Source organism: Phymastichus coffea, unplaced genomic scaffold, assembly GCF_024137745.1.
Source record: "Phymastichus coffea isolate CEN01 unplaced genomic scaffold, Cenicafe_Pcof_1.1 PCOF00013, whole genome shotgun sequence".
Classification (NCBI taxonomy): Eukaryota; Metazoa; Arthropoda; class Insecta; order Hymenoptera; family Eulophidae; genus Phymastichus; species Phymastichus coffea.
In genome coordinates, this window is record NW_026706824.1 from 530699 (window position 1) to 556151 (window position 25453).

The following is a 25453-nucleotide window of genomic DNA, read 5'->3' on the forward strand; positions in this document are numbered from 1 at the left end:
TTAATTTTTTTAACATATGTTTTTGATTTTGTAAGGTAAAAATACACTTAACAATACAGTTTCTTCTCTATACAACGTAGGGGTTGCAACCCCCGGGGACCAAATTGATGTGTGTCGGTTACTTTTTTTATAAGTATCTTGTGCTTTTTGTTTCATAGAAAAACATTCATTACAACTAAAGATATTGCGATAGAACTGCTTTTGGGGCTGTTTTTTTGGGGTTGGTTTAATCCCTTAGATAGCTTTTTCCGCCGATAAAATAAAACGGGTCTTTTATTTTTTTACGAACTGTAACATATCTCAATTGCAGAAAAATCGGAGGCGGAGGGTTCGGGTGGTTCCCTTGTGAGTGCTTATCGATAGTTTCTGTTACCACTATTACATCAACCAGATATTTCAAAACATACGGCTCGAATTCCGGTTGAAAAAGCGTGTCTATCAGAAGCATGAACGTCGCCGGTGTATTTACCAATCCAAAGATCATATAATTGCACTCGAATAACCACGAATGTTGTATATTTCTTGCTCTCTTCCCATAATGGTTCTTGCAAGTACGCGCTTTTTAGGTCGATCTTAGAAATATAACGCACCCCACGCAATCGATCGAGGACTAAGATACTCAGCATCGGATATGCATCTGTTTTCGTCACTTTGTTCACCGACCTCAAATCTATACACATACGATTCGTGTCGTCCTGTTTCCTAAGTGTTACCGGCGCACTACTCTAATCACTTGTTGATTTCCGGATTACCCCCGTTTCTAGCCATTTCATTGTCTCGCTTCGCATGAACTTCATCACCTGTGTCTAGTATCGCCTTAAAGAACTTTTGACTGGACGCGCGCCCTGCACATCAATCTCGTGTTCAATTGAATGCGTACGCGCGGGCGACTTCTCGGGTACCACCCGTCGCACAAGATGTTCCACTAATTCGAGCTGCGATGGTCGCAATTCAGAGAGTCCAGCTACCTCAGCTCTAACGCCAGTGCCACGGGCCATTCTCTATGTGCCAACGTCCATTCGCATGTTCCGTGCCAATACCGAACTCCTAAATGAAATTCATCCCGGTTATCATGTCGTATTGCACCGGCATATCTACGACGCGCGCTACAATTGTTCGTAACACTCCATCAATCTCAACCCTGAGTCGAAGTTTTTCGACGATCCCGGTCTTCACTCCCGAAAACCCCAAAAAAACCCAAAAAACGCGACGCCGCACGGCTCAATCCGGTCTGCGAATTCGCAGCTTATACGCGGACACACGATAGTCACCATCGTTCCCGAATCATAGAGCGCACTATATAGATTCCCCTCGATGTGAACTACTAACAACTCACAATTTTCCAACGTGCCCACCTTTGGTTCGCCCAAGCATACACGAGCACCAAGACGCCAGAAACCCACACCGGTCTCCGATGACTCATCTCGTTTCTCGCTCACCGGTCTATCCGACAAATCCACACGCGTCGACTCGCATCTTGCGCCATCCGACGCTCCCAAAACCGATGCGATCAGCACCATAAGTTCCTTGGATGAAGTGACGGATCGCGACGACGTCTCGTCTACACTGTCAAAGTCGTCGGTTCTTGAGCTTCCAGTCTGCTGAAGCGATCTCTCCTTCCGAGTCTGTTCCGAAACCGACCGCACGCGCGCCGCATCCCCCTCTGAACCTCTCGAAGACCGCGTGGTCTCTGCATTTTCCTTTGAGTTCCTGTCCGGCTGATCCACCCCGCGCGTTCTCGTCGATTCATCTGTCAATCCACGTCCGAGCGTCGGACCCCTTTGGACATTTCTTCGATTTCGGTCCGATTCGCGTGCATCCAGCATTTCCTCTGACTCCACTGCACGCCTTCCTCGCTCGCGCTCGGGATTTGCTTTACGCATTTTTGCCCATTATTCGTTGAATTCGATCAATTCGAACACTTTCCCCAAACTTTCCTTGGTTCTACCATTCGCGCCCTCGCGTTGTATCGAGGCCTCTGTGTTCACGTTATTCGCGCCTAAGCTAGTTTTATTCTGCTGTTGAAATTCTGCAATTTGCTACAAAATAACCTCAAGAACGCGACTTTTGCTCCGTTGAGCGCCCTATTACGCGCAATTACGCGGAATCCGTCGGGCAACTGAGATTGAGGTAACTGCGATTGAGCTAGCTGCGATAACACGGCTACCATGTCCCTCGGCCACTCTATCGACGAGTCCGCGGCCTCTCGTTCAGCTACACCCTCACCGTCCGAATCACGGCTCCTGCCTGCGGATTTCGTTGCCGATTTACCTTTATTTCCTTGATGATCCTTTTTATTTTCATCCCCGACCACAAAACTCGTTCGTCCACTGCGAAGTTCGCGTGATTGCTAGTCTTCGAGACTCCTTTCGACAAGTCTCCACAGTAAGCAACCTCTGGCATCAGCGACTCCTGCGGTGCTGGCAGCGGGCGATAGCGATTATCAATGTCTCGTCTGCGTTCGACTCTCCCCGTAAAAGTGAAGAACTTTCAGCGTTTGAACCTTTTTAATGTGATTGCGCAATTTCGGGTACAGGTTATTTTTAATCAGCTCAAGCTACCTGCGTTCCAAAAGCATTAGTTCTAACCTGCTCGCAATATACAGAAAGGCTGTGAGATATTCAACCAATGACTCATTTTCGTCTTGAATTCGGCGGCGCAGCGCGTCTTAAACATCCTCGCGCGATCGTCGCGGACAAAACTGACGCTGGAACTCATATGTAAAATCCTGCAGTGTATCCCAGCTCGGGCGATTCGTTTCCCACCATAAAGCCATTTCCGCGCTAGTAAACGACAGCATTACCGCCAACAATATCTTCACGTCATCGAATCTATAAAATGATTGCATCTCGTGCAATCGCCTCAAAAATTTTTTCGCCGTCAGTCCACCCTTCTTCGAGAATGATAATGACTAGCTTTTTGCTGCCGTAACCACGTCTGCTTGTCGCCCTTTCGGTTTACTAGCGCGTTTCTCATCTGACGCGCTTTTCTGCTACTTTTCGTCGTCATCGAGTGCCGAGACATAATCCATACTCGTACTTCCAGGGCCACGCCCTGTCACTATCCGCGATACGCCCTCGCATTCGCCCCGGCTGTCGGCATTCATCACCCTAGGTGCTGTCGGGGTCAACAATGTCGGCCAAAACGTTCTTACCGGACGCTGCCAAACAGATGGCTCCTGTCGATTGACAACAGCCGGTGTAGTAGTAGTAGTAGTAGTAGTAGTAGTAGTAGTAGTAGTAGTAGTAGTAGTAGTACTAGTAGTAGTAGTAGCAGTAGTAGTATTACTAGTAGTAGTTATTATTAGATTGAACAATTTCTGTTATCAATTTATTAGAAATTTATATAAAACAATCTGATTTAACTAGAACAATACGCCAGAGATGTCATATTTGCACTTCTCATTTAAATTCTATCGAAGTCAAATTAAATAATTTCATAAAAGTTAGCGAAAATATACAGACATTACGAGAAAGTCCAAATCAATTACAACGAGATGGAATTGTTCGGTATAAAATTAATTCTGCCTTCGTAAGACGTATTATTACTGCAGTTATCATAAATCAAAATCACACAAATATACAATATATATCAGCTTATGATTAATTCAGTATATGAAATAACTATGGAGGATGAAAGAAAGCAAAAAGAGATCAAATTAGCAATCAAATCAGGTGGTCGATATAGAGCAGAAGCACGGATTGCATAACCCAACTTTCATCGTAGCCCTATTTTTCATGAAAATCTAGTAGCAATACAATTAACATGGATTTCAATTTATATTAAAAAAAACATACATACATACATACATATATATATATATATATGTGTGTGTGTGTGTGTGTGTGTGTATGTGTGTGTGATAAATTCAAAATTGGATCCTTCATGATGTAAAAAGTATAGTTCTTTCTTCTCACATGTTTCGTAGAGTTTCTCCAACATACTGTTACCCTTTTCAAGAGATAAGCTTACCCTTTTCGGTTTTGCCCATGGGCACTTACATACACGCACACACCACAGGGGGGAACACTGAACACACAGGGTAAACACACAGGGGGGGACCTCAGGGGCCGTGCGTTGTCCCAGCGCGGTTCGTGGAGTCGCGACCACGAGGGACCTCTAGCATAACGGGACAGAAAACTATGGAAAATGCACAAAGAAAACATTGATTTACCTCAAGTGGTAATCCCTTCTCAGGGAGAATCCACCCCGGGTCCCGATCGGGTGAAAGCCCCGGTGGCCACGGGCAGCGGCAAGGATTTTGAGGGCCGTACCTTGTGTATGGCAAAGAGGAGGACCAAACGAAACGATACGAACAAAAATGCATTGAACATACCAGAACGACAGAGGGCAGACAGTAGACAAAACGTGTTTGACGACAAGAAGGTTCAGCGTCCGGTGGAAAGAGTCAAGGTTCGTTCTTATCCCAAAGGTAGGAGTGATCCTGGCACAACTTCAGCCTACCGACCGTTGAGATTACTTGACACGACTCGTAAACTCTTCCAACAAATACTAAGACCGAGACTGATGGACGCGATACAGACCGGAGAGGATTTCTCAGACTTGCAATTCGGTTTCAGGAAAGGTCGATCGACGATTACATCGATCCAAAAGATGGTCGACTTTTTCCTGGAACTGGACAGACACTGCCATGTAGCGCGACCTATAGTGTTGCTGGCGACGTTCGACAATAGAAATGCTTTCAACTCGGCCAGGTGGTGGGATATCTTGGAGGCGCTGAAAAGCAACATCGGGTTCCCACCACAGTTGCTTCGGGTTGTGGAGGGTTACCTGAAAAACAGACGGATAACGTAGGAGACGATCGAAGAACAAGTTACGAGACAGGTCACCGGTGGGGTGGCACAGGGCTCTATACTAGGACCTGACTTCTGGAATGGCTTATACGATAGTCTGCTTCGGCTTGGGATGCCACTCGGAGTGACCCTCGTCGCCTACGCTGATGACGTGGCGGCGGTGATTATGGAGATGTCCCCCGAGCTGGTGCAGCTGGCGTTGAACCAGACCATGAGACGAGTTGGACGATGGATGACAGACCACGGACTGCAACTCGCAACATACTATAAAAGACAGAACTGACGTTTGTCCACTCCTTTTCTGAAACTTACAATTTTTAAGAATCGAAAGATTAATTTTTTATTTCATTTATAATTTCTTACTTCTTAGTAATACATTTTGTATTACAAAATGTATTACTAAAACTATTAGTAAAACATAATTTAACATTTAGTATAAAAGTTCTCGAAATCATAATTACATATGTATTATACATGGTGAACGATTTATCTATAATGCTTGCGATTATAATTTGCGAATATGTATATACTCGTATATATGTATATGTGTGTGTGTGTGTGTGTGAGTGTGCGTATGTGTGTGTGTGTGTATATATGTATATACATATTCGCACATTTATATATACTGTACACTTTCACACATTATAATCGCACGCATTATAGATAAATCGTTCACCATGTATGTTACGTCGCAACATGATACGCATGTATTAACACATACGTACGATATTCAGACATGTATTTTTTGAAGCGAATCAAGCTGCGCGCGCAGCTCTCGTGTGTCTGTGTGTAAGTGTGTGTGAGGCGCTAGGGCCTTAAACCTAGCGTGGTGGCAGCACCTTACGGTGGCAAAGGGCCTTGCCCGCCTGATGCGACGAACGCGGAGTTACGAATAAATTCCCTTTCGACAATATATCAAGGTTATTCAGCGAATCGCGAAGAACTTCTTTCGATGCAACCCGAGCATCCCCACATTGCTGCATTCGATGAGCTCGAATCCGAATATTTCGAGGTAGCGAGTCAAATATCAAAAATGAACAAACCCCCAGCGACCCCTCTCGCGAATTCCACTATGTTCAACGGAAGTAACACCGCCACCTTCATAGAGAGAACTGACGTGGCGAAACTTGCACCGTTGACAGTACCCAAATTCGATGGGAACCACAAGAACTGGGTCTCCTGGAAGGCCAACTTTCAAGCGCTTATACACGATCGTCCAGGAATGGCGGGAAGCGTCAAACTGTCCCAACTTCAAAATGCAGTTCAGGGTTTAGCAGCGACCGTAATAAAAGAATTCTGTCTTGACCCCAGCGACGTCAGCTACGGCTTAGCTTGGGAAGCGTTATGCAACGCTTACGATCAACGACGTGTTCTGGTCAACGAGCACTTCGACGCTCTGCTAAAGTTAGCTCCCGTTCAAAATCCAACCGCCGAAACCACAGCCACCCTCATGTACACCGTCCGTCAGCACGTCAGCATGCTCAAAACAATGAACATTGCGATCTGCGACGAGTTTGTCTTGCGAATTCTCGAAAGATGCCTGCCCGGGTATCTCCTGTCGCGATGGATGGATAAACACTCAAATCGCGAAATCCCCAAATTGGAAGAGCTATACATCTTCGTTCAAGATTCAATATTTAAGCAACGAGCGATAGGTGAACTTCCGAAACGAGATTATCAGTCCAAAAGAAAGGGAGCAGGCAGCAAGGCAGAACCCCCGGCAAAGGTCTCCAAAAACATTGCCAACACACTCGTCACTACCTCGACGACCAGCAGCAACGCGTGCGTCCAATGCGGTCAATCCCACAGGCTCTACAAATGCGAAAGGTTCAATCAAGCGAAATTGAACGAAAGGTGGGAACTCGTCAAAGCAAAGGGGTTATGTCGCAATTGCTTATACGTCCACTCTGCTTCCTGTACCAGCGAGAAAAGGTGCAAAAAATGTCATAAAGATCATCATACCCTTCTACATGCAGACAAAAAATCAGGTTCATCTACCCCTCAACTCGCGAACGACTCAAAACCGTCCGGGACATCTCAATCATGACTAAGCCAACAAATATTCGCGTCAAGCGCATACCTCCCTGATTCTCAACTCATGACTACAGCAATTTTAAGCTTTCAGTCATTTTCAGGAAAACGTCTCATGGCACGCTCACTACTAGATTCATGTTCTAACGCAAACTTAATGACTCAATCTCTTATCAATCGTTTACAATTACCAGTTAAGCAATGCTTTGTGAATATCGGAGCAATAGACAATGCGAATATTGTTTCGGAAAAATACACTACTGCCACTTTCTATTCTACGTATAATGATTCTAAATATCAGTTAAACTTTTTGATTGTACCTAAAATAGCTGAGAAGGTGCCTAATGAGACTTTCCCTCGGGAGAAATTCAACATCCCCAAGAACATCAAATTAGCAGATCCTCAATTTCATATACCCAGACCGGTCGATGTCTTGCTAGCGTCAGGTCCAACTCTATCTTCTCTTGCCATAGGGCAAATCAGGCTAAATGACCAAAGATCCCAAATCACTCTTCAAAAAACTTCTTTCGGCTGGATAGCAGCCGGAGGATCTATCTTATCAACGATTCCCAACTCAGTTTCGTGCAATGCGGTGAGGTTGGATTCACTCCTAGAAAGATTCATGGCAATGGAAGACATGGATTATCAACCCATCAAGTCAGAAGAGGACGTAGCATGCGAAAGGTACTACGTTCAAACCACGACACGTGACGCTTCAGGTCGTTATATCGTTCGTCTACCGTTTCGATCAGGCAAATTCGAACTAGGTTTGTCAAAACATCAAGCGTTACAGCGTTTTGAGGCGTTGCAGCGCAAATTTGATGCTAACCCTAATTTCCGAGCAGAGTACGAGAAGGAATTCAACGGGTACCTGGAACTTGGCCACATGACGCTGTGCGAAGACGACAACAACGATGGTTACTACTTGCCTCACCACGCGGTGATCAAGGAGTCCAGCGAAACGACGAAGTGTCGTGTTGTTTTCGATGCTTCTGCAAAATCCTCCACGGGCATTCCATTAAACGATATGCTGTTGACTGGGCCGACCATTCAGGAAACTTTGTGGGAGCAGGTTTTGCGATTCCGTTCTCATCCCTTCGTCATCACTGCCGACATCGAAAAGATGTACCGACAAATCTGGATTCATCCCGACGATAGGAGGTTCCAGAAGATCTTGTGGTACCACGAAGGTGAAGTTCGAACTTTCGTTCTCAACGTTGTAACTTTCGGGGTCAAGTGCGCTCCTTTTCTCGCAATTCGAACATTGCATCAGTTAGCCGTTGATGAAGAGAGCAGATTCCCAAGGGCGGCAATGCTACTTCGTCGAGACTTCTACGTTGACGATTTCCTTTCAGGTGCAGACACGCTGGAGGACATCATAAAGATTCGCGACGAAATGATCAAACTTTTAAGTCGTGGGGGGTTCGTGATACGAAAATGGTCGTCGAACCATCCGTCGGCTTTAGACAACATTGATAAAAACATCTTCGATTTAGATTGTGGCATACAAGGGAACCCTATAAAAAAGACTCTCGGAATCATCTGGGACTCACGACGGGATGTCTTTACGTATTCCGCAAACCCTGATGCGTTAGCTTCTACCAAAAGAAAACTCCTTTCCCAAATTGCAAGGATCTTCGATCCTCTAGGCTTATTAGGTCCTTTAACCTTGTATGCCAAAACATTAATTCAGGACTGTTGGAAAGCTAACATTACCTGGGACGAATCCCTACCTCAAGACATCCACACCAAGTGGATAGCTTTAGCTGAACAACTTCCTTTAGTGCGAGAACTTGCGTTACCAAGGTATCTGCGATATGACGTCGCAAACCCAATATCCACCGAGATACACGGTTTTTGCGACGCGTCGATAAAGGGATACGGCGCGTGCATCTACATTCGTTCCGTTGATTCCGTGGGAAATGTTACTGTTAGGTTAGCTTGCAGTAAATCCAAGGTCGCTTCGCTTAGTCATCACACCATACCTCGTTTGGAACTCTCTGGCGCTGCCCTTCTGAAGAGACTATATGTCGAACTGGTGACCCAGCTGACTTTTAATATCGTGCGAACAATTCTTAGAACAGACTCAAAAATCGTTCTCTGCTGGTTAGGCAAAGCTCCTCATCTACTTAGAACTTACGAAGCGAACAGAGTCGCTGATATTCAAGCGTTAGGTGAGAAGGTCGAGTGGAAGCATGTTCGTTCGAAGGACAATCCAGCCGATTCTCTATCCCGAGGACAGCTACCCAGGGAACTTCTAACTGATCCCCTCTGGCTTTCGGGCCCTCCATGGTTAGTCCTTCCGGAAGATCAATGGCCTTCATCGGAAGAACCCTCGTTAGGTGATCCTCTAGGCGCGAAAGAAGGAATCGTTTTATTTACAACCTCTTCCGGAAGTAACATCTACTCTCTTTTCTCTGATTACGGGTGTCTTATTAGGTCCATCGGATATCTTCTCCGTTGGAGTAGAAGAAAATCACTACCAGACGATACTCAAATTGCGAGTAAATCGCAACGAGGGATTCGTTATCTTTCCCAAGCCGAAATAGTTTACGCTGAACTCCAGATCCTCCTTCTTATTCAAAAAGAATGTTTTAGTTCCGAGATTAGATTGCTCAAATCGACTACGAAATTAATATCCAAATGCCCCAACGGCGCTTTCAGGAGTCGAACGAAGTTCGATGAACTCAATCCCTTCTTAGATGAGTATGGACTGATCAGAGTAGGCGGTCGGTTGAAGAATTCAAATCTTCAATTCAACCAAAAATACCCTATTTTGCTACCCAGTAACCATCACGTGTCAGATCTCATCATCCGTGACGCTCATCATCGAAATCTTCACGGAGGGGTTCAATCCACTCTTTATAGGATACGCGAAAGATTTTGGATTCTCAACGGTCGAAACCAGATTCGACATGTCTTGCGCCGCTGCGTACCCTGTCTTCGGCAAAAGCCAAAATTCTCACATGCCAAGATGGCAGACCTTCCAGAATCTCGAGTAAACCCTGCGTTCCCTTTCGCGAAGACCGGCGTCGATTTTTTTGGTCCGATTATGATCAAGGAAAAAAGGGATCGAAATCGAAGCTTCCTTAAGGCGTATGGGTCCGTTTTCGTTTGTATGGCCACTAAGGCTGTCCACATCGAGGTAGCATCCGATCTCTCAGCCGAGGGCTTCCTTGCGTGTTTTCGTCGGTTCGTTGCCACGCACGGCAAACCGACCACCATGTACTCTGACAATGGTACTAACTTTGTGGGCGCGAACAGCGAACTGCAAAGGATTTACCAATTGCATGATTCGCCTGAATTTAAGGACGCGATTCAAACCTTTGCTGCAGCCGAACGGATTGAATGGAACTTTAATCCCCCTCTCTCACCGCACTTCGGCGGTTTGTGGGAGGCGGCGGTTAAGAGTTTCAAACACCATCTAAATCATGTCATTAAGGATCAAAAGCTCACGAACGAACAATTGGAAACATTATTAAAGGAAATCGCCGCCGTGTTAAATTCTCGACCATTATACGCGATTTCTGCCGACCCAAACGATTCCCTTGCGATAACTCCAGCTCATTTTTTAATCAGGCGTTCTTTCAATTTCTTACTCGACCAAAATTATGTTTCAGTTCCGGACAATCGTCTCACCTTCTATCAGCTCGTCTCTAAAGCTAGACAAGCCTTCTGGAGCAAATGGCACAAAGAGTACTTGCATGAACTGCAAACTCGTCAGAAGTGGTTGACTTCTGGAAATGCATTATCAATTGGATCTGTGGTTGTGTCCATGGAGGATAACCCTGCTTGCGCAAGATGGCCGCTGGGAGTCGTCGTGGAGATCCACCCTGGGAGCGATGGCATTGCTCGAGTAGCATCGGTGAAGATGGCTTCTGGAATCTACAAACGAAACATTACTCGGCTCTGTGTGCTCCCTGTAGATCAGGAAAACGCGGACCCGTTGGAGTCTCAAGTCACCCTCCCGAACTCGTGATTAGCCCCAGATGTGCGCTCTTTGGTTTGCCATAAACGAGTCGAACCATGGGGTATTCTGGAAGTGCTTGAAGCCTGGCCCGCGAGAGGGTAGAGTACAGAGTGCTCTACAGCCAGATGCCCAAAGAATCAATCTTTGGAAGCGCGATACCTGTTCGGAGATCAGTTTCCCATAGTCGCGGAGACTCCAACCTTTCGTCGACGTTAATCTAGGACAAGCGTGATCAGCGGAGTGTCAAACTTATGGCACGGGATGATCTTAAGTAGAATAAGTTGTTCATTAGATTTAAGACTTGTAAATCGTTCGTTTCGTTGTATTAGTAATTTAAGAAATTAAAGCAAAATAGCTTTCAATCAATCAGATTGTGATGTCGATGCTAATCAATAGACCAGTCCCTTCAACGAAAACTGGCTCTTCATATAAAGAAACCAAAGACCGTCCTAGATTCGTAATCAGGAATGGGTCAACTAGTCAATATAAGCTCTTGTTAAGTCTAACACTGCTCGACCATTAATGGTCCAATTAGTCTCGCAGCCGTGGCCGGCAGTATGTTACGTCGCAACATGATACACATGTATTAACACATACGTACGATATTCAGACATGTATTTTTTGAAGCGAATCAAGCTGCGCGCGCAGCTCTCGTGTGTCTGTGTGTAAGTGTGTGTGAGGCGCTAGGGCCTTAAACCTAGCGTGGTGGCAGCACCTTACGGTGCTGCGCCACTCGCGCCAAGCATGGCTGCTCTTGCCGGTACATCCGGCAGTCATCGACGACAGCGTCCCGCGTGCGGAGCTCCCTTGCGCCTTCACGTTCTCGGTAACGTCCTCGTGCACCCACGTGCAACCTCACTTATACTACCCACGTAGTATAAGGTTTTCGTCCACTCACGTGGTCTCTTTTCTCATTTCGATGTAATTCGGATGTGTGACAGTGACTGTGAATCTATCGTGTATAAAGTTTTCTTTGTGTGAGAGCGTGTGAACGAGTGCATGGTAACAACCATTGTCTCCGCGCGACGTCTCTATCCCGCGTTATCTTCGCAAGTGTAATTTCCAGTTTTCACTTAATAAAGAGGGTTTTTTATGCCGTTACGGCTTTTTCCCTTAAACAGTGTTTAGTGATTTTCCCCTTCATCATTCTAATCGATTAAAAATCTAACTACGATAGATAAATCAGCAATCAAGGACAATTTCAAACTAAAGCGGCTTACTTCGCCAAGGAAGTCGTTTGCAACAAAACAATGTATAATACATATGTAATTATGATTTCTAGAACTTTTATACTAAATGTTAAATTATTTTGCCGCTTGCGAGTTCGCCAAAAAAATACGACAAGCACTATAAAGGCTAATAGAAGAACATATGAGGATTTCAGAATTCATATTTTGGTATCTCTATGAATTAATATAAAATTATTACATAAAAATTATTATTAAACGGTTAAAACGAACTAAAAAATTATTGAAAATATGTCCATTGTAAATTATATTGTTTATTAAATTAAAAATACTATTTCATATAAAAAATTAGAAATGCTCTCCGTGTTTTCATAATGCTTGCAGAATGCTTATATTTGAATTTGCTTAGTGACGGCAGAATGACAGCATTCTGAATGCATGGCGTGCAGCACTTCATGACAGCATAATGCCCGCATTCGGACGGTATGACGTGCGTAGCTTTTCGTACTCGCACTGTGCCTGCAGTATGATGGCAGGCCGTGACGAGCATGTATGTACCAGACCGTGCCGGCATATTGTGTTATCTGAGTTGCGCTACAGAATTTCAAATCTGGAAATCACTGACTATCAGTCTTTAATAACTTGTCTTAAGTAAAGAAAGTCGAAACCTGATAATCCCTTAATGCCAAGTCCGTAATCGTCTGTGAACACTAAAAATAGATAACCCCAATTTATAAGTAGAAATCTAACTAACGAAAGTTTCTTGTAATAAAAAATTCTTTTATAACAAAAGGATGTAAGTTAATTCCAATAAAATTTTAAAAATAGGTTTGAAGCAGTATAGAAAAAGGCTTGGTTATGTATCTTACCGTGTCCACGTTATCTTAAACGTTACAGTATCTTTTTTCGGAGCATATTTTTCTGTTTAATTAATAAACATATATTATATTTTAATATTACAATGTATAAATAAAAAATATGAAGTGAGAATTACAATTTATAATAAAACAACAGTTTTTATAGAATTAAAATCCGCACTAACCGTTGATATGACCATTGAAGAAGTGTTATGTGCAGACTATGATGATTAAAAAAAAGGAACGCTATAAAATAATTCTCAAACCGCATTGGACCGACATCTTATATTATCTTTTCTTATTGATAGTATTAGTATGACTACTTTATTAACAATATAGTAAACTTTTTATTATATTCGATTAATAGTTACTATTAGAATATACTGTAATTGATTGATTGATTTGGTTATTACTAAAAATATTAACTATAGAAATAAAACCAAAATCTAATAAATAAAAATCTAATCTATCTGTGATAAATATTTTAACGTATTGTGACGGTAAACGTCAAATTAGCGCTGACTATTTAGCTTAATTGCTGCCTGTGAGGGCAGCACCTGCCGGGGGGACAGAATGGGTAACGAAGGAATTCGGCACGCGAGCAGACGGAACGCGCGCGACCGAATTTGAACCAGTGAAGCCTAGACCATCATAGTGTCCGTCCGCTTACGCTACCGCAATTAACGATTCACGTGCCCTTGACGTCTACACGCATCGAAAAAGCAACAGCCAGTGATCCAGGATTACAGCCGCCAAGGTGCTGTCCAGCTACGAGCTTGAGGCCAGAACGAGAGAGAGTGTGTGAGGTTTCGCCATCAAGGGCGAAACCAGTGTGTGCGCACATTCGCGACCCGCGAACAATAAAAACAATAAACAACTGTTCCGTGCTGTGCGACTTGTCGTGGTTTTCTCCGATCGCCTGCAATTATAAGGTAAGCTGGCCAGCTTAATTTCGCGATCGCGATTATACGAATAATAATTTGGTTCTAACATTCGATGCGTGCATGTAACGGCTCTAATAACAAAGAGCAGCGAGCGTACCGGCAAAGCGTGTTGTCGACGAGCGAGCGTACATGTAAACAAACGCGCGGGCCGACCTTTTGTGAATTTTGAGGGACAATAAAAGATCCAATTCACATTACTAACAAGTGTTTTCATTGATTCTCTCATCTCACATAGCTTCCACTCATTTTAGTATAGGTTATTAATGATTATTGGTTGACTGACGCATACTTTCTCGTGCTCTCCCGGATAAGTAGTGAGCATTGACAATTACGCGTGTCCTTTTAATATAATCGCGCGAATATAACAATTAAACGGTTTTACCCCGTTACAGTATATATTGCTAAATAATATTATATTAACATTATTTTTATTTTACTACTACCTTTGAAACTTAATGTAGATTATAATTGTCATAATTACAATAATTCGTTAAAAAATTGGTTATGATAAATCAATATGCGAGAAAGCTATTTTAAACTATAGTTATCAACATTTGTGCTATTTTTAGATAGATTTCATTATTTTCAAAATATCATAAATATTATAATTACAATAATGTTATATACTTTCAATTATGACATACCTATGACCTGCCAATCTTCTTTCGAAAACAGTTTTAATGATATTTTTGCAATCTTGACACACAGCACCTTCAATTCGATTTCCGCTTAAATTGTATAATTTTAAAAAATTTCTCCAGTTTATTGTTGTTAGTTTCATGATTAGCCAATCTAAAAAATTAAAAATAATGTAAAACATACGACATAGAACTATAGAAGCTCCACAATAATCACTAAACTAATTATTGAAACTATAAAATTTTTTCATTATTATTATACTAAATAACGCTCTTTGATATATATAAATTGTGACGGTAAACGTCCGGTTTGCGCTACCGTCTCGATCGCGCAACTGCCTGCGAGGGCAGCACCTACTGGCCCGGGTAAGTCGAAAACGGGAACTCGGTCCGAAATGGAAAGGAACGCGCGCGAAGAGAAAAGAACGAGTGGGAGACCGCCTTTGACATCGGAAACAGCGTCAAAGAGTCCAGGAGCACTAAAGCTAGAGTTGTGCAGCTACCCGAAAGTCGAGGATTAGCCATGCAAGAATAAGAAAGCGCAGAGGAGTAAAACACGAACATTTACAAAGAGTGCGGAAGCGAGGTTACCGATAATTTGCATTGTTGTTGCCGTTTAAAGTGAGTGATGACATCGCCATCGTAGGCCAACCACGAGGTTGTAGAACCCCTCCACCTGATAGAATAAACACTTTATCGTGAGAGAGACGGCAACCTGAGATACCGGAGGCGATAATAACCCCCTGATAGTGCGAGCATTTAAATAAGGTAAGCTGGCCAGCTTTGCGTCGCGATTTAATTGCTCTCCCCTCGTACCGGAGATTATGAGAAAATCGGTAGCGTGCATGCAAATGAATGTCGCGAAAGAAATATTGCGAACAAACTAGCGATGCATGATATTGTCGCGCGCACCGTATATGATGGTGGTCCGATAAGTACTTAGCCTACAAAAGAAAAACGAAAATTTTGGAAAAGTGGCGTTTTATTTTTCAACATAGTCTCCTTTTAGTTTGATACACTTGATCCAGTGATGCTCCAACTTCTTTAACCCGTCTGAAAAATACGTTTCCTCGAGGTCTGAAAAGTAGGCTTCCGTGGCAGGGATTATCTCCTCATTCGACGCAAATTTCTGCCTGGCGAGTGACTTTTTCAAGTTTGGAAACAAAAAGAAGTCGCACGGGGCTAAATCTGGAGAATACGGTGGATGGGGCAGCAGTTCGTAGCCTAGTTCGACCAATTTGGCCATGGCGACGGCGGAGGTGTGAGCCTGTGCGTTGTCATGGTGGAAGAGCACTTTTTTCTTCGCCAAACGGGGCCGTTTTTTCTGCAATTCGACGTCGAATCGGCCCAAGAATTCGGCATAGTATAGCCCTGTGACCGTTTTGCCCCTCTCCAGGTAGTCGATGTAGATCACACCTTGTGAATCCCAGAAAACGGTGGCCATCACCTTTCCGACCGATGGGGCAGTCATCGCCTTCTTCGGAGCACTTTCGCTGGGTAAAGTCCACTGTTTCGACGGTTCTTTGGTCTCTGGTGTATACCAGTGAATCCATGTTTCGTCATCTGTCACGAAACGACGCAGAAACTCCTTCGGATTGCGCTTAAACAGCGTCAGACATTGCTCTGAAGTTGTCTCACGTTTGCGCTTGTTGTCCGGAGTGAGCAAACGCGGCATCCATTGCGCCGACAGCTGTCTTATGCCCAAAATTTCATGCAGGACATGACCCACGCAGTCTGTTGAGAAGCCTACGATCTTAGCTATCTCGCGCACCTTCAATCGTCGATCTGCCAATACGAGATCATGAATTTTTGTCACGTTATCCTCCGTGGTAGCCGTTTTCGGAGCATCTGGACGTGGCTCTTCAAAAATCGACGTACGACCACGTTGAAACTCGTTAAACCAATTTTTGACGGTCGCCATCGAAGGAGAAGAGTCACCGTACACAGCATCCAAGCGCTTTTTGATTTCGCTGCGCGATTTCCCTTCCAAAAACAAGAATCGAATCACCGAACGATACTGCTTTGTTTCCATTTTTCAAAAATCAACGGATACACTTGCTTTCACACGCTCTCAAAAATAAACTACAACTCCGATCCGGCTGAAAACTTGACAGTAACCATTGAGAAGGTTGTACTACATGATAGAATATTTCTTTTGCGAGAGTGGCATGGCGCGGTGAGGCTAAGTACTTATCGGATCACCCTCGTAAACATAAACACACGGGCCAAGCGTATTGTAGAGTTTATTGAAAATAAACTAGTCCATGTTTGATCGAAGCGATAATTTACTGTTGTCATTAGTAGTAAGTTGGTTGACTGACTCCTATCCCCTCCTGCTCTCCGGTAAGCAAAACGTGAATATATCGATCTCCCTGCGCGCATTCCGGCACGACTGCGCATCGCGCGAGACAAAGGAATAAAACGGAATTCGCACCTCGTTACTATATATATATATATATACACACACACACATATATAATACATTAATATGTATGGTAAATGAAAAATTTTTTTCTTTCACGATACACGAGAGAAATGTAAGCACCCTGCGCGCACCTTTATTTTAAATTTATTTTATTGACATTCATCCTAAGCTATTCACCCCAGGTGACCAGCATTAAGACAATGAAATCACGAATTAACTGATTTTACTATCAGACACATCTCCTTTTATAAGAATATTTTAGTATGCTAAGGATCAATACATTAAATTGTAGAATCTCCTCTAATACGTTTCAAAAAACTAATAAATTATTATTAGTTGTAACGGGGTGAATACCGTTTAATTAATTTATCCGCGTAATCGTATCGAAAAGCGCAAGTAATTACCTATGTTAAATACGAAAATCGGAGAGCAGGAGGGAACGGGTGTTAGTCAACCAACTATCTACGAATACGAAAAGAACACTTCGAAAGTACTGTTAATATCACATACGAGAACTTTTATTACCTCTTAACATTACATGGTATTCGGCCCGCGTGTTTATGTTTACATGCCGCGCGCACGACAACAACATGCAGTGTCGGATCGCTCGTCGCTCTTTGTTTGCCGAGATGTTACATGCACGCTTTTTGTCGAATCGAGGGATTAGTCGTGTAGCAATTATATCGCGACTGTGAAATTAAGCTGGCCAGCTTACCTTTTTTTGCAGTCGTACGAAGAACGAAAGAAACGGTTCGCACTCTCGTTGCGGGAAAGTCTGTCTTTATTACGAGGAAGCTCGCGTTTTCGGTTTCGCCCTCGCTGGCGAAACTCCTCACACGCGCACTCTCACACACATGCTTTTCAGGCAGGCCGAGGCCCCGCTGTCGCAGCTCCGACTCGGCTCGTATCGGCACTCCGGAAAAGCTCGGGAAACGTCAAGAGTCTTGGTAGCGCAGCTCTGCGATCGGGTTCTAATCCTAGACTTTTGGCTCACGTATCGGTAGCTGATTCTGCACTTTCGGCTAAGCGTGTCGATGGCTGATCCTTCACTGGTTCGTTTTCAATCGCGCGCGTTCCGCCTTGTCTTGTGCCGAATTCCCTCATTACATTTTTCGTCTACCGGTAAGTGCTGCCCCCGTAGGCAGCCACTAGGTTAGGCTATTAGCGCTAATTCGACGTTTACCGTCACACAGTACTCAATATTTTATTATATTAGTTATTATTTTTAAGGCGGCGATTCTTAGCGATAACTTCAACGGGTATTTGCATCGCTAATTTCTTACTATTAATGAATATGAGTTGCAATTATTCTAAATTAGTCTCCATTCGAGATACATACCACTCTATTCTAGAAAAGCTCTAAAATCACTATAATAAACAAAAACTACAACAACAACATAATACAGATTATCTAGACATTCATCAAGCCAAGAAAGTTGTAACCGAGAAAAATGGAACGTATGGGAAGATTAAACCATAATTCAAAACCCAATAATAGCAGCATCAAATATATTAAAACACAGAGTATTATCATAGAATTTTGAGTTAACTTAGCGTACTCGAGACTTGGCTGGTAAACAAAACGTGATTTAATTTATCTTAGATTGAAAATTGGATAAAACAACGCGCAGGGAAAAGAAGAACAGGACAGAGTGATGAGCGTTAGGTGCCCCGTTGAAAATTTTACAGACCGCATGGGTAGTGAATGGAAGCTCGGTGAAGAGCGCGCATCGTCAATTTTTTCTTCTCTTTCCGGGTACGGTATCATCAGGATATTATGTTTGAGGATATATACCTGGTATATTTAAATTGTATTCGGTAGCTAGATTACCCGACCAGTTATGGAGCACGGTATCAGTGCGTGCGGGTTAACCGATGAGGTGCGATGTGAACAGATCATGCGACCATTTTTGCGTCAGTGGTTGATGAAAATTAGATGAAGGTAAGGCGTGGGCAACGAGCCGGAACAGTCTTACTAGCTGACGAAGGCAACGACCAGCAACGAGAGACTCAATAGCAACAGAACAGAGACGGTTTACCTCGGTATCAACGTTCTCTCTCTCTCTCTCTCTCTCTCTCTCTCTCTCTCATAGATTTCGTCGTAACAGTCGCAGGTGCAGATCAAAAGCTTGAATACGGATGCAGCGCAGAGTGATGGTATCTGTATGTTTTTGGAACGCGCTGAACGGATTAAACGCTCTCATTATTGATGTATCGCAATTCTTAAAGTGAAAACATTGCGTTTGCTTAGGAATTTATTTTGTTGGAGCGTTATATCCGTATGTACGAACAGTGTTTACGGGGAAACAGAGTGGCATAGAAAGGGAAGGAGGACAGATCTTGCGTGTACATGGCTTCACTTGTATGTATAAGAACGGCAGAAGGGAAAGAACTATGGTGGAGACCACTCTTTACAATATGTAATGAAACTACGACGAATGAACTATAAATTTTTGTTTGCGACTGTTCGCATAATATTTGGATAGGGGTGAATTTGGGAGGCACACATGGTGTCACGATTGAATAGCACACCGAGCATGTGTGTTGATCCTGCGTGATATGAACGGAAAGGAAGTACAAAAAGGGTTGATGTACAGTGATACTCGCGAGATAACAATAATTAAATTTATTAAGATTCAATAAAAAATAAATAAACAGAACAACAAACAGAATGAATAGAAAAAAGTACATACAATTACTAGGCGGAGTGCGCTCACTTTATCTAGTTTCAAATGATGGCCGATATTACAAATAATCTGCTCAATTGGATTATCGAGACTAATACTCGATAATCTGATTAAGTCGTGATCGCGTCTTAATCCCTAAGCTCGGCACAGGGACCAGCACTTTCTATTATTTTTAAATTGTTTCAACGATTTCCATTACTGCGACCTCGTACAATAGCATCAATATATTAGCAAATATGGAGAAACATTGTAATAACAAAAGAAATTTTTGGAGAAAAGGAGCAATTTATTCAGTAGTACGAATTTTATTACATGAGAGTAAAACAAATTTTTTTTTTTTTTTTTTTATTTAACGTCGCTCTATTTATGCTCCATCAGTGCTAATCAGCGACGGAGGTTTGCAATGTGTTTGAGAACAAAGCACATGAAACTTTTTTCAGTAGTGCTTGTATCAATCAGCAGGAACTGGGAATCGAACCCGGGCCTACCCGGTGCGAGTCCGTCGCCCTACCGACTGAGCCATTGCAGGCCTCAATGAGTAAAACAAATAATAATTGAAGCAAGTTAAATAGATGCGTCATTTTTATTGAGAAGGAAATTCGGCAACTCGGTTCACACATTTTTTTTTTCTTATAATCGATTTCGTGTGGAAAAAAACTTTTGTGCATGTCAGAGTTTGTTTTTTATTCTTATAAAATATATATAGAATATATTTCTGAAATAAAGAAACATTGATTTTTTCTTAAAATTTCACTAGAAATCCAACTTGTATATAATTAAAATAGTTTATCTTTTATTTGAGATTTCATTCACAGTAGAACGTATAACAGCGATTTTTTATAGGAACCACGTAAGTATTTGTGTGCTATTTTTCTATCTCATATCCGTTGAAAAATCATATAACATTGAGCTAGTAATTTTTTTTATACTTCTATTACGTTACATACAGAGTCATGTAGTACAATTGTGTAACACTCGACACTTGAATGTTGCAGTAAACATAGCTTCAGCGAAAGACTCACAGGATCTGTATTTATATACTACAATTTGTACCCGTTCATGCTTACTTAAATAGATATTATCCCACAGATTGATTCGTACGCCCTTGTTTGAGGCTGCTTTTCGTAAGAGCTCAATTATATACGCAAATACAGGTGGGCTCTTGCAATTTGGCATCGAAATTGATAAGGTACGAGCCGATATAACAGCGTGAGTTTCGCTGGCTACAGCTGACATCTGAATTCAAAAGCTGCTTATACATTACTACATTCTGAGTTGATTTTTATTCTTTTTTACGATATCGGTACCACTATTATCTAGAGCATAGATATGTGTTTACTGCAACATTTAAGTTCCGAATATTATACAATTGCATGAGACTCTGCACGTAAGGTATAAAATAACAGGTGAGAAAATTATCAGCACTACGTACCACAGTCTCGCGACAAATACGAGAGTAGGAGAAATTATACAGATATTCAGAATCGCATACAAACCTCTCATGCGGTACCTCTGTCTTGCTGTTGCTTAATTACTCTTTCTATAAAACGTACGGTACCATCAGCAAGCACCCTTGTATGTTCTACTGTGAAGGAACAACATAATTATACAATGATATATTTATCCAATCAAATATTGATTATTATCCTCCAAAATCTTTTTAAATACAGTTCCATTTGGAAAGCATATACGATGGTGTGAGTCGTCGATTAATGCTTTACTGGATTACTTCCCATACGCATTGAATAAAAAGCACAAAGTACCTTCAGCAGCGGCAATTAAAGCTTTTTTGAAGAAAACCACAGACGAATATTTATATTTAAGGACTCTCTTTTACGTTTAAGGACGTTGCTGCTCTCCGCAAGTGCGTTCTTGGATTGATATACAACGTAAAAAGTCACAAAATAACAAAGATTTACCAGATAGAAATCAGGTACCATTATTTATATATTCAAGTTTTTCTGATTATATTGATGCAGGTAAAGTACCTTCAGCTAACACTTGTGCCAAATTTATAGCTAAGTCACCTTCGAAAGCACATATAAGTAAAGACAATATTAAAAAATGGATTGAATTAGCCGTTAGGAGAAAATCCTCATAATAATGGCAATCCGTTTCTATCGAGTTACTGTTACTTAGTTCCTTAAGAATAAAAGTTTAGTCATCATTTTATTGATAAAGAAATACTATTATAAAGAGTAATAGATTAATGAGCATATATGCATCCTACCTATTTATTGTTAGCAATTGTGATCAGTCATGAAATAACCTATTTTTGTTTGAAATTGAGTTTAATTATACTTGTATTGCCAAAGAACTTGTAAGTGGTTCTATTATTCTATCTTCATATTTCTATTTAGAAATTCTAATCAGTCATTAAATGACATTTTTTTAATTCATTTTATATTGAATTATGCTTTTACTGTTAAAGAGCTTGTGAGTAATTCTATTATTCTATTTACATACTTCTAATTGGAACTGTCATGAAATGACCATTTTATTTTAGTGTTGGAGAATTTCAAATCTTTAATTATATTAAATAAGATTATTCTAAATAGAATATTTTAATAGATATGTAATATCTAATTACAAGATGTTTTTTTTAAATAACTATAATTATTTTATTTTAAAAAATTATACTATTTTTTTAACTACTTACTTAAGACTTATCGACTTAATGAAGACTTAACCTAATTTCTAGCGTAACCAAGAGGAAAAGTTTGTAATGCGGTACATTACAAGGCCTTTCCTGAGCGTTGCATTATTTGCAACATCTCAGGAAAGCCATTCCCGTTCCTTGCCGCCCCGTAACCAGTTGCACAAAATAAAAACAAACACGTCCTATAAAAAACGATTACCCTTTTTCATGCCCGAACAACCACACCGGAGATATTGGCGAAAAAAACTCGATGAACGCGATCCGACGGACATTCAAAAGAAAAAAAAAGGAGCGCACCACGGACTAAGAGAATGCACGCACACACTTACGACCACGTGTTGCCGACTGGCGAAAGAAACACGGAAACTTCACTGGGATGTGCAACGGAAATGCATGTTGATGACACTATAACGGGGTTTTAGCTAACTCGTCGTTATAATCGAGAGGATAAGGTAATCGACAGCTCGGCTTAACCAGTTACTAATGCCACGGGGCGGGTGCGTTGTAGCACGTGTGGCTACGCCCTTCAATTAGCCACAATATCAGGCAGCCTCGTGGCCCGCGTAGAGCGTCGCAGGTAGCAGTGGCTGAAAAGCACGAAAGGTAACGGCGGGCGCAGAGAATTCGCCAAGGATAGGGAGTGAGAGCCGGATGCAAAATTAGAGAAACACAGAGAATAAGGATAAAAAAATAGTTTATACAAAGCGTCCAAGGGAAAGTACACAGAGCAGTAAGTCGGCAAAGAGAGAGAGAAGCGGCAAGCCAGCAAGAGAGAGCCAAACGAGTAGGTACTCACAATACAATGGCAATGGCCAGGCCCTCTGTGCAAAGAGTATCCGCTCGCCGGACGGCGTTCCCGGACGCCGGTTGCAGTGGTGAAGAAGCGCGGGTCCGTCTAGCGCTAGGTCCCAGCACGCGCACACCACTCTATCAAATCGCCGCACTACGGTACGCGCTCACCAAACACTTCTAGGCAATAAAGGTCCAAGCTCTCCAGTAAAGAGGACAAGTTGACGAACGCTAAATCGCGGCGATTGCCAAAGAGAAAGGAAATGCCCTTGCGCGTCCAGACACGTGTCGCCCGCGTTACGTCTGCCAGTCAATTGCCGCGGGAGGCGTCCCCACTCTTTCATCGCGCTTTTCGGCAGCGCGACCACACGCATACACGCATACACGCGGACGCGACTCTCCCTGCTTGTAGGCTCGTTAGTAGACATGCCGGGCTCTCTCTCTTACCTTACACTTCGACGTTGTCGGCTGCTGCAGGCCGCTGTACAATATAATAATATAATTCAAATATAGTGTAAGTATATAAATTGTGTACATGCATGTGTGGGAAGAGAGAGACATAACGAATGAATTAAATTCGTTATATGCCCCTCCCCCAGACGTTGGTAACGGGAGCGGTAACAACTCGAAAGGTAGTCTCTCTCTTGAAGAAGGAAAAGAAAGGGGAAACTCCAGTTATGAAGCAAAATAGCATTTTATTTCTTAAAGTAAAAAAAAGGATTAGTATGTGGATATGTTGTTCTCTCTCTCTCTTTTTACAAGAGGGGTTATAAAACGAGATATAGTTTATACGCGCAACGGCGCGAGGAAAAGCGTAAGGGTACAAAACATAAAATAGGAGGAATTGAATAGGCACGGCCGTAAACGAAAACGAGCGCAGAAGGCGCAATCTTCTATTTCTTCTCTTAATTAAGGCAGGGCCGTGTCCAAGTCTAGGCGCCGAAGACGCAATCTTCTTTCTTCCTTTTGGCGACGGCGAGAAGACGGTGGTGAGATAGTCTTAGCGAGGAGCGCTTCGGGGCCCTAGCTCGGCGGAGTAATCGTACTTCTGCTCCAGGCCCTGCTCGAATTTCCAATGTTGAAAGAAATTCGGGCAGTTATCTGACCTTGACACTGAAGTCAGATTGCAACCGGAGCAGAAGCGTATCCCGTATATGGGAGTAGGACCCTCGAATTTGCCGCAAGGCTGTTCCTTGAAGCGGTTGAGCATGGCAAAGTACTGTGGGACCAAGTTTCCGTTGGCCGCGCAGTACGTCCGGCGGTCGTCTTGGGCCGCCCTGGCTGCTTCAAGGCGTTGCTCTTTGGTCCATGGCCCGTTGCTCTGAGCGGCTTATCCTGCTGCATTTGGGGCAGTGCCAGGAGGGCGGGCATTCCTTTGGGAGGCCGAGCCGAGAGAGGATCGTCGGTCGCTAGAGGCAGTGCCAGAAGAGCCGGGGGCACCTAGTAAGGTCGAGGCCCGAAGGTTGAGGGCCTCGATCCTCTCTTGGAGGACCAAAAGCTCTTGGCGCTTCTGCTCCTGTTCAGCCGCAAGGCGAGCGCTCTCATCTTGGGCCCTTCTTGCCTCTATCCATCGAGTGGCTGCCTCTGCCAGGAAGGCCTTCTTCTCGAGCTCTCTCTCGACCTTTCTGACAAAGTCCGAGGAGGCGCAGGCCCTGACGCGGGCGTCAGGATGTTCCGAAAAGTTCAGGACGTCCTGAAATGCCAGGCACTCGGCCTGCTCGGCAGCCAGCCTCGCTCGGCGGGCGCTGCGCGCAGCAGCCTCCACGGCGGCCCAGCGGTCCGGCCAGCTGACGTCCTCTGTGTCCTGGGCTCCTTGGGCCAGTGCCTCTGGAGTCGAGGAGGAGGCAGTGCCGCCCATCAGCATACGTCCTCCGACTGGGGCTGATGCGGGAGTATTGTTGTCCGCCGGTTGGCCTTGCCTTTGCGTCCAGCACTGTAGGAGATCGCTGATGCTGGGGGCTCCGGGTGTGGGAGTGTCTTGGGGATCGCCCAACGACAAGAGTTGCTGGGCAACCCAGTTCTGGAGCCTCAGCATCACTTCCATCGGTCCCTCTAGGGTGAGGGTGACTTTCTTCTGATCTCTCTTAGTCGGCCACATTCTCTGTAAAGCGTTGGAATGATGGAGTGATATAGGGCTTAGTAAAAAAAAAATTTTGCGGCAAGCTCAAGCGGGCATAAGCGGCAGGAAGCATAGGCTGCGAGAAGGGTTAAAGGCAGAAGTAGGAGTAGCCGGGAGCGGCAAAAAAAAAAAAACGAAGCTTAAGCGTTGCGCTTGTTTCTCGCACGTAAGCGTCGGGGCGAAGCCGCGACAGGTGGCGGGGCCGCCTTTTTCGAGCCAAGTGGCCGTCCTCGCTTGCGCGGAACAGCCACTATCGGATCTGGCAAGGCCTGGCTCTTATTAAGCTGGATTAGGGCGTCGACCGTTGGAGAAGATGAAGGGGCCACTACTGAT

The 25453-nt window shown here is 43.4% G+C and overlaps 3 protein-coding genes across 3 annotated transcripts in view; 2 read left to right on the forward strand and 1 right to left on the reverse strand.

Moving 5' to 3' along the window:
- LOC131673252 (uncharacterized) overlaps positions 1-25453 on the reverse strand; it is a 1160519-nt gene that overhangs the window by 423214 nt on the left and 711852 nt on the right. The window lies entirely within an intron of this gene.
- On the forward strand, positions 5887-6902 carry LOC131673308 (uncharacterized). The gene is made up of 2 exons (XM_058951213.1): positions 5887-6668; positions 6791-6902. The coding sequence occupies exons 1-2, from the start codon at positions 5887-5889 to the stop codon at positions 6900-6902; spliced, it is 894 nt and encodes a 297-aa protein (XP_058807196.1).
- On the forward strand, positions 7003-10824 carry LOC131673272 (uncharacterized). The gene has a single exon (XM_058951151.1). It carries the CDS (start codon positions 7003-7005, stop codon positions 10822-10824), a length of 3822 nt encoding a protein of 1273 aa, XP_058807134.1.

Bases quoted from the DNA above. Each gene is read 5' to 3' on its own strand.
- LOC131673308 (XM_058951213.1), top strand. From the start codon at position 5,887: ATGTTCAACGGAAGTAACACCGCCACCTTCATAGAGAGAACTGACGTG. The intron at 6,669-6,790 runs GTGGGAACTCGT...TTCTACATGCAG, and splicing joins CAAGCGAAATTGAACGAAAG to ACAAAAAATCAGGTTCATCT.
- LOC131673272 (XM_058951151.1), top strand. From the start codon at position 7,003: ATGACTCAATCTCTTATCAATCGTTTACAATTACCAGTTAAGCAATGC.